Genomic DNA, 9,290 nt, shown 5'->3' on the forward strand with positions numbered 1-9,290 from the left:
ATGTGGCTGTTTTATGTGGCATGCTGGTGATTCTTGTTTTGCTGACTGTGTTCGGAGCACTCGCCTCAGTAACCAGTAGCAACCAAGCCACTGCTGTCCTTTGACATTACACCGTAGTCACTACACGCTATAGCTAGTACACACACACAAAAAAAAAAAAAAAAAAAAAAGCCTTTGCAAATCCATAAAAAATCACAACGATATAGTTAAAGCTGGATCTTTAATAACACCAAGGTCATCGCTTTGATGGGAGAGTTGGACTCAGTGATCCTTGTGGGTGCCTTCCGACCCAGAATATTCTGCGGTTCTGCGACTGGCATCCCACAGACTGAGCCAGCTAGCGCTTTAAACCCACGACCATTCAGTGCACCACTTCCACCACGAGACGCTCCGTTTCGGAGCGTGTGCATGCTGCGGGGAGCCGTCCCGGCTCGGCGCGGCGCGGAGCGGAGCGGAGCGGGCAGAGCTCCGGCTGCCGCAAAAGGCCCGTTTGCAGCAGCCGGGCGTTTGCGGCAGCGCGGCCGCGCCGGGGCCGGGCAGAGCGCGGCGGCCGTGCAGCATGCTGGACCCGGAGGGCAGTGTGGAGCACCAGCCTCCCTCCTCCTTCCCCAAAGTCCTCCTCATCCCTCTAGCCATGCTCCTCGCAATTGCAGCGCTCCTGCTCTTAGCCTTTTCCGCTACGCGGCAGAAGGAGCCTGATTTTTACACGTTCAAAGTTGTAAACATCAGGGGCAAGCTTGTGTCTCTGGAGAAGTACAGGGGCTCGGTAAGTGCGGCGGGGAGGGGCGGCTCCCGCCCGGGCTCACTAACAGGCAGCCCATGCATGTCCGCGGAGCGAGCGCGGGGGAACGAGCTCGGAGCCTCGGTGCACACGCGTGTGCGTCCGGGCTGCTCACTCTGGGACTCTGCCCTTCGGAGAACGCGTCTGGCTAACGCAGGCTCCTCTTCAATAAAGCGTTTGCAGTCTAACCCCCGTGTGTGTCCGCGTCTTCTCCAGCTGCAGCCGCCTGTAGACGTGGCAGGCAGGGAGTGCTGCCCTCCTGCCGTTCTTGCGGCGGGATGGATTGCTCTGGATTCTGCCTGTTCCGTTGGAAGCTCGGGAATTTTGTGTCTTTTTGTAACTTACTTTTGGAGTTTATTTCTTCCTTTTAACTGCATGACTTCTCGTGTGTTATTCTTATCTAAATCCCATTCCTTTTTAATTATCTACATTTTTTTAAAAAAGGGGATTTGATCCGCGGCTAATGGAGTTAACAGATTTCACCGTAGTTAGTAAAAACATGAGACGTTACAAAGTATCCGAGTACAGTGAAATTGTAACAACATCGTGTAAATTCCTCTCTCGCTGTTCAGGGTGACTGCAATATGAAGAAGGGGAGGTAGATAAAAGCACATGTGCTTTTATGATGTCTTCTAAATTGTATTTTCATATTACGTTAAGTATTCATAGGGAAAGTTTTCAGTACCATTTTAAAACAATGTCCCTGGCTATAATATGATTTTATTTCATTTTATTTTATTAGTGGTTTGATCATCTAGAGAAGATGGTTGGTACCTATGGAAGAGTGAAAAGAGAACTTGGCACACTCGTTATACTTAACACTATAACCTCTTATAGCCCCTTTCACAAATAATAGAAGCTAAAATTCACATAAATCCCACAAGTGCCACCCTTAGCACTCAAGTGACACATCTGTGATACAGTCAGGCAGTCCAATAGTTTTGCTGCTGCCCAAACAGGCAGCAACACTTCTCATTTTCATCCATTTTCTCCAGCTTTGTATTTTCACCTTCCTTTTTCCCCTCCTCAGATGTCTGGACTCACTAGTCCACAGCCACCATCGGGTCACTAAAACATTGGCAGGAAGACAGGGAAACTATATAGGGAGATGCATATTTTCTTGAGCTCAGCAGAAAGGGATACTAGTGGATTTGGACCAAATGAGAGGTCTAAACTTTCTCTGGCCACAGTCCTCATCCCCCTCTCTTCACAACTGAGATACAGCAGAACTGGTCCCATGCCCACTCAAAAATCTGTGTTGGAGAAAAACATGGAAGCTGTTTCATATTGACCAAAATTTGTGCTTTTTAAAATGAGCTCCTTCCAAAGGCTCTGCTAATAAATCCTGTTACTGGGGCATGTTTTGTCTGCACATCATCTGCTAATCTGAATAAGCAAATACCACCTGTAGCTCCTGTACCTCAGGGCCAGAATCCACATGGAAAGGAGTTAAGGAGGAACTTGGAAGAATTCCTTACAGCCACTCTGCAGAGAGCTGGGGGTGTTCATCCCCTCTGGAACAAGCTGCAGAGCCTGGACTGGAATCTCATGAACAGGCAGGTTCAGGGTGTGTGCTGTGTCCCAGTGCTGTGGCTCCAGGCCACCCTCGAGGCATGGCTGGGTTCACAAGGGGAGCTCTAGAGCTGTATCTGGGAAAGATAATACCACTGATGAATGGTATTCTTTGATCTCTGCTAGGCCACGTGGAATAGCTTATTCCAAGAAAGTGACATTGAGCTTCTGTGTCGAATAAAAAGATTTGCATTCAGACATCCTATTAATGTTCAGGGTACTTGCTCTTTGATAATGTATGTGCACAATTTTAAAGAAAATTACAGCAATAAAACACATCCCTTTCTGTCGTTATGCTGTCAGAACTCACTATCAAGATAGAAAAAGGTTTATTAAAACTCCCATTTATTTCTTAAAATAAACTTGCTTAAATCTGCAGTTAGATAAGTAATCTTAAGGCATAGTTTTATCATAATATTTTAAAGCTATTAAAAGAAAGCAAATATTATTAATGTACTACGTGTGTGCTGGGGGTGTTTTAAGGAAAGCGAGTCACTAGTTAGACCCTGGAACAATGGTCTCTTAATTACTAAACCAGCTTTTACCAGCCTTAAGCTTTCTGGGAGATGTAGAGAAGACATTTTCTTCAATTCAGTCACTCAGCTAATTTATTTAAATAACTACTTAATTGGTAGTCAAGAAACTTACTAGGAATTGAAAAAATCCAAAGGCTTCCAGACTCTAAAAAAAAAAAATTAGTAGTGTACTAATTTTAAAACCACAAGAGCCATGCTAAGTACAAACAAACTGTGCAATTCATGATTGACAGGATCATTCTTCAATAAATCGTTATTAATATAAAATAGTATCTATTCAGATCATTGAAACAATTTTTTTCATAGTAAGAAAAAAAAGCCTGATTGATATTAATTCACTTTCTATTTGAGTGTATCTTGATAAGAACCATAACTACCCTCTGTTATGTAGTAAAGAAAGGGAGGATTATTACCAGTGAGAAAATAGTTCCACAACTGAAATAGATCAAAAAACTGCCTGGTTCACTGTGTTGTGGAGGCCATTCTTCTGTGATTCTTCCATGCTACCATAAAATGTTGACCCATCACTCATCTCCATTAAAAATGAAGGACAGTGATTATGGTTGGACAAGAATCAAGAGGATCCAAACAAGATTAGTTTTCTACCTAATCTAATTCAATAATCTTATCTTTTATTATACGACCCGTATCTGATATGCTGTAAGAGGCAGTATTCTTACCAAAAATATTATCTATCCGGGAGTCAGGACTCCCAAACATCAACTGTTGCCTGCTGTGTTTGTGCCTATATTGATGTAATGGTACTGAGTACTGTGTGCTGGGGTGGAATTAAGCAGTGTCAGTGCAATGCCTTTGGAAATCCTGAACCATAGGTACTATAATCATGGCAAAGCTTTAGGCACTATAACAACTGAAGTATTATTTCTAACTAAATATTATTATTGAAAGTACTGCTAGGCACTTTGGACCCAAGCTCGCTGCAGTCTGAGAATGTGGCATTAGTGAGTATGGATAAATGAACAGCCACCATATTACTGCACTAATTTGCTGTTTGTTCCATGAAGGTGACATCTCAATGAGTTGGTGCCATCCCATAGTTGTGGCTGGTTCTTCCATCAGTCACATGCAGCCAGTTAAGAATTTCTGGGTCCAAACCCCCAAGCATCTGCTGTCTCTGCTGACAGATACACAAAGGGTTACTTGAAGCTGAGATTCCTAAATCTGTCCCATGATTTTTCCCTAAAGGAAGCACCCTGGTGTGAACATTAAGTAAAGCAAAAAGAGTTTTTGCAGTGTTAAATAAATGAGTTCACTACTAGAATTCACGAGTTTTCTAACCAAAGGGAATTGTAGTTTTAACAGGTCAGACAACAGCTGATAAAGAATTCAGCTGAAATGAAAGTTTTTGAGGTCCATTGAACTGTTTGCACTGCACACTAGGTGGTGTGCTTGACTTGCACTCTCAGAGCCTGAAGTCAGGCATACTGAACTTAATTTAAATCATTAATAGTTGCAAGGAGTCAAAGTACAAACTTGTGAGAATAACAAAACTATAAGTCTAAAATTATAAAAGTTATTTAAGGCTAAAATTATCTCAAAAACCAGTGAAAAATTATTCAAGGCAATGCTTTGAGAAACTGTAATATGTGTTAGTTCAGGATTAGGTCACTTAATATCCCCAACAAATTCTGTTGTTCCAGTAGCACTCACCTGTCTGTGACAGTTTCCTCTGAGCTGGATCTGTGCTGGCAGACACGTGCCTGGTGCTCATATCTGACTGACACCATGCACCCAGCATTGAACATGATCCACTGCAGAACCCAGGATAGTGGGCAGCTTTCACTTCTGGGAATCTCTAATTGAGGCAGTAAACCTTTATGCAAAAACTACTGTCATTTTGTCACAACTGAGTAGATTTACTCTAGAAGTGATGGGAAATTTTACAGCCCACACTGCACAGACCAAGCCCAAATCTTGTAATTGCTTCTATTAAATTCCAGGTCAAGACAGCTACACTAGCAATGATAAATTGATCAGCCACTTCTGCAGGGACATTAAATTTTGAGCAAGGAAACATGCTGCAGAGCAGATGTTTCACAATAGATAAATAAACAACAAAAAAAACCCATTGGTTTGCAAGTTTCTTTCATGCAACTTGGTATACTTTAGCTGGATGGTCACTTCTTAATTATGCTTAGAAACTGCCCAAAAGGCAGAATGGAAAAGCACAGATTCTCAGTAAGAGATTAAGATTGCTTAGCAGTTGGTTGATTATATTAGTGCTTGCCAAAGAGGAATACATAAAAGAAATATTAAATCTTCCTTTTGTGGACAGAGCTCAATGTAGTTTCAAGTATGTGTTCAGTCGCAGTTCCCTAGACATATCATTTTTCTTAATTAGTCTGCATTCCAGCCTACCTGTTGGAAAACTGACATGTGCAACCCATTTTTGAATGTGCTCTCTCGTTCTTCAGGTGTCTCTAGTTGTCAACGTTGCAAGTGAGTGTGGGTACACAGACAGCCACTACAAGGCCTTACAGCAGCTGCAGAGAGACCTGGGCCCATACCATTTCAATGTGCTGGCATTCCCCTGCAATCAGTTTGGGCAGCAAGAGCCAGACACCAACAAAGAAATTGAGAGCTTTGCACGAAAGACTTATGGTGCCTCCTTCCCTATGTTCAGCAAAATCACAGTCAGTGGAGCCGGTGCAATTCCTGCCTTCAAGTACTTAATTGGTGGGTAACTGGAATGCTGGGGGTTTGTTTCTCCTGCACAAAGTCCTCTGACACAAAATACCATCCAAAGAAAAAAGAGGTCCCTGATTGTGCTCGCAGAGTGGTCAGGCTCAAAGAGGTCAGAAGTCATGTAGTCCCTCCTCCTGCACAAGGCAGGATTTCTCTCTTTGCTTTACCTTCCAAAAAGGTCTCCAGAGATGAAGACACATCAATAGCACATTTCCTGTAAAAGCTGGTCCAATAAACCTCTACATGGAATACAGCCTTGAAATACTCTTCTCTAGGCATACTAGACCCTGACCTTCCTTTTTCCACTTTGCAGCCTCCTGAGTGCTCCTCCTGTGATGAGTGCTGCAAGTTGGATTTATAAGATTAGTCTCTAGAGCTGTAGGATAAATGGAAGTGAAGCACCTCATAATTCAACAACCAAAAAGTGAAACCAGGCACTAGATGATGTCCTTGAATACTCACTCCCTCCTCATTCTTCCCCAAGCACTGGAACAGCCATACTGTGCAGTTCCTCCAGTTCCAGTCTGCTTTACAGCCAGCACTGACACCTGAAGAGATTTTGCTGGTTCTTACCAGCCAGCAAGGCAGGATATTCCCTATCAAGGCACTACTTCTCTTCCACTGAACAAATGCTCTAAATACCATTTAAATGCTATCAGCCTTAACCCAATGTGAAGGAAATGTCTTTCAGCAATGAAATATAGTAAAGCCCAGTATGACACAGTATCACCTGAGTTGCATTCTGCAAGGACCATATCCCTGCTGCTTCTCTCCAGCACCACAGTGTTCTCCCAAATCCCACTGAATTTAAAGGAGTGTGGATACTATTTTTGACTACCCCAAGCTCATCCCCTTCCAGGTATATGTAATGGATCACTCTGCTAGCCAAACTTCCCTGTAATCCTCCATTCACATCCTTCCATCTCTGTTTTGCCCAGGAGAGTTTTCTTGCGGACACGTCCCAGGAAACTTGCAAAACTTTTGTTTCCCTTCTCACTTGCCTGCAGGGGGAGGCTGCTGGAGGCTGAGTCTTTATCCAGCACAACGGCAAAATAGTTACAACTGTAGGTCTGACTGTGTCTTGATGTTACATTGAAATAACTTCTGATTCTTTTTGAGGTTTGACCATTGTATAATCAGTGGGGAAAAAATATGCTAATTTGTCTGTAGCCTCTATACATGCACTTTTAGGGGGATGAGGTTCCTGATCTATTTGAAAGTCCTGGAAATTTTCTTAGTCACATAGAAGAAGAGTAAAGGGTAAAAGAGTAAAGAGTAAAGAGTGTGACTCATGTAAAAGGGTTTGTGAGAGGAAGGGGAAAACTGCAGAAGATGAGAATTTGGTGGAAACCTGGAATAATTACTTTGTTATTTCTTCATGAAACATTTATTGAAACAATCTTCTGAAGCACATTTTTCTGAAGTCCTCGGTACTTTTGGAGGGAAAATTCTGGATAAGCATGTAATCAGTCCTGGTACACCTATATTGTCATGCCAAGTGCCATTTTTCTATCAGGTGCATCAGGTATATCTTTATAGCACAGTCCCACACACACCTGCCCTCACACACTTCAACACTGATTGTTGTGCTTTCTCCGGGCTCAGGCTTCCCTGTTTCCATTAGTCTCCAAGGGACTACAGTTTAGTTAAAGCTGTCTGTCAGAAAACTAATCTTATTCAGTCTGAGTTTCCTCTAAATTTTACATTCCTTTTTCCTCTGCAAGGTTAATCATCAAACTGACACAAAGAAATGTCAGGAACTGGTTAATATGGTTTAGTTCTATTTTTTCCCCCTGTAGATTCTACGGGAGAAGAACCAACCTGGAACTTCTGGAAATATCTGGTGGACCCCAATGGGAAAGTAGTGAAGGCCTGGGACTCTACTGTTGCTGTTGAAGAAATAAGGCCCCATGTTACAGAACTTGTAAGGAAAATCATCCTAAAGAAGAAAGATGAATTATGACTTTCAAAAATCCCAGTATGCCAATTGCATCTTAATTGAGAATTAGGGCTGGACTTTGTCTTTTCACATTCCAAAAGAGAGGATATGGGGAAAGGAAATGATGACCAGTTGAATCTGTATTCACCATCTAAGAATGTAGAAACCAGCAAGTTGACATGGTCAAAGTAATGTAATGTTTTTCTCTGACCAAATTCACTTTGAGTTTTCTAGCAAAGAAGAAATCTTCAGCAATTGTTTCTTCCCCAGTTCAATTACTAGTTGTTGGTAACACTAAAGGAAGTCAGTTCATGTAGAAAGAAAGATCAGAATAATGAGAATGTTCTCTCTGGGATCTTCCTGATATCTACAAACCTGTTGTCATATTTTGATTGCAAACTGAATAAAATAAACAGCAAAAAAGTGCATGATTGACTTAAGGCATGTGCTAAGAAGAGGGCTGAAATAGATACCTTCAGACCAGGCAGAATTTGCATGCTCCGTTTACCACAGCCAAACTTAGCTAATTTCATCTGTCTAGAAAGTTTAGAAGGGCATGAGAAAAACACATGTAAAAAGCTTAAATGAAAGAAATATGAAATCAAAGGCCCTGTAAAAATTCTCCAGAAGCCATGAGAAGAATTTCTGCATTTTTTCACCAAGATTATCAGATGATATTTAAATAGCCATTTGAACATCTGTAGGACTGGAGTCTACATGAAATGGTATTTTTTTCTTCTGTTAGCCTTTTGCCTTAGAATTACTCTCCTCTCATAAAACTGATGCTAGATTTATTTTTCAGTTTATAACACTACCCAATTTCGCTGCATGTACAGACAAACATCAGACAACCAAAATCTTTTTCCATAAAAATAGTTTTTCAAATATTTAATTCTTGCATAATGTTTATAATTTAATGCCACATTAGTGTTACAAATGCTTAATAGAACCTTTTTCAACTGTAGCAGTCAGGCATCTGCTCAGACTTCAGAAGATCTCAGCTCGTGCTAAAATCATACTAACATTTGCAGCCTCCTTGTTCCTTGACAAAAAACCTTTGAAAATTTTGTCAGGAAAAACTCTTTTAATCTCAAGAAAAACTCAGTGTTTCCATCCTGTTAATCTCAGGGTGCCTTAAGAAGAATCTAGCTTTGTCCAACTGCAGTATTATTGATGAGTAAAAGCTTTTTTTTTGTGCTTTCTGATGCTTTCAAGTAGCACAAACAATGTTTATCCATATAGTTGCCAGGGCCCATGTGTACAAATAACCTTTAATTGACCTGACCATGGTAAAGACTTTTCCCAACTCCTCACTGACATTAGAGCTCCTCAGCATCCAAACAGGTTCTTGTTGAAATCAAAGGCAAATATTATGGCATGGCCTGGCTCACAGAACAAGAGGGGAAAGAAGAATACTGATTGGACTCATTCTTTGGAATTCTCCACAGAAGCAAGAGCTTCAGGTACTTTAGGATTTGCAGGAAGAACATGAAGGGCAGAGATTATACTGCACAAAACAATCTCAAATTGCCTGAAAGAAACTGAGAGCAAGTTTTTTTAAGTTTTAGTGAAAAAAAAAAAAGAAAAGAGGGAGTGGGAGAGAGAATAAAATGAAGAAGTAATAGAAGAACATAAGTAAAAGGAGAAATCAAGTAAAAAAGAAAGAAATGAGAAAGAAATGAAAAGACAGTTTTTAGCCAAATAATCCTTAGGACAAAAGGGGCACGGAAATGTTCAATTCTGAACATTGATACTA

At 41.3% G+C, this 9,290-nt stretch overlaps 1 protein-coding gene across 1 annotated transcript; it reads left to right on the forward strand.

The window, feature by feature from the left end:
* The first annotated feature begins 349 nt into the window (after positions 1–349).
* GPX7 (glutathione peroxidase 7) lies at positions 350–7,558 on the forward strand. The gene is made up of 3 exons (XM_062497572.1): positions 350–766; positions 5,325–5,586; positions 7,395–7,558. The coding sequence occupies exons 1-3, from the start codon at positions 560–562 to the stop codon at positions 7,556–7,558; spliced, it is 633 nt and encodes a 210-aa protein (XP_062353556.1). The 5' UTR covers positions 350–559.
* The last annotated feature ends 1,732 nt before the right edge of the window (positions 7,559–9,290 follow it).

Source organism: Cinclus cinclus, chromosome 8 (assembly GCF_963662255.1).
Source record: "Cinclus cinclus chromosome 8, bCinCin1.1, whole genome shotgun sequence".
Classification (NCBI taxonomy): domain Eukaryota; kingdom Metazoa; phylum Chordata; class Aves; order Passeriformes; family Cinclidae; genus Cinclus; species Cinclus cinclus.

What these genes read in the sequence shown, in the direction of transcription:
- GPX7 (XM_062497572.1), top strand. Translation starts at nt 560, where the DNA reads ATGCTGGACCCGGAGGGCAGTGTGGAGCACCAGCCTCCCTCCTCCTTC. An exon ending in TGGAGAAGTACAGGGGCTCG is followed by an intron (nt 767 to 5,324) that starts GTAAGTGCGGCG and finishes CTCGTTCTTCAG; the next exon opens with GTGTCTCTAGTTGTCAACGT. An exon ending in TGCCTTCAAGTACTTAATTG is followed by an intron (nt 5,587 to 7,394) that starts GTGGGTAACTGG and finishes TTCCCCCTGTAG; the next exon opens with ATTCTACGGGAGAAGAACCA.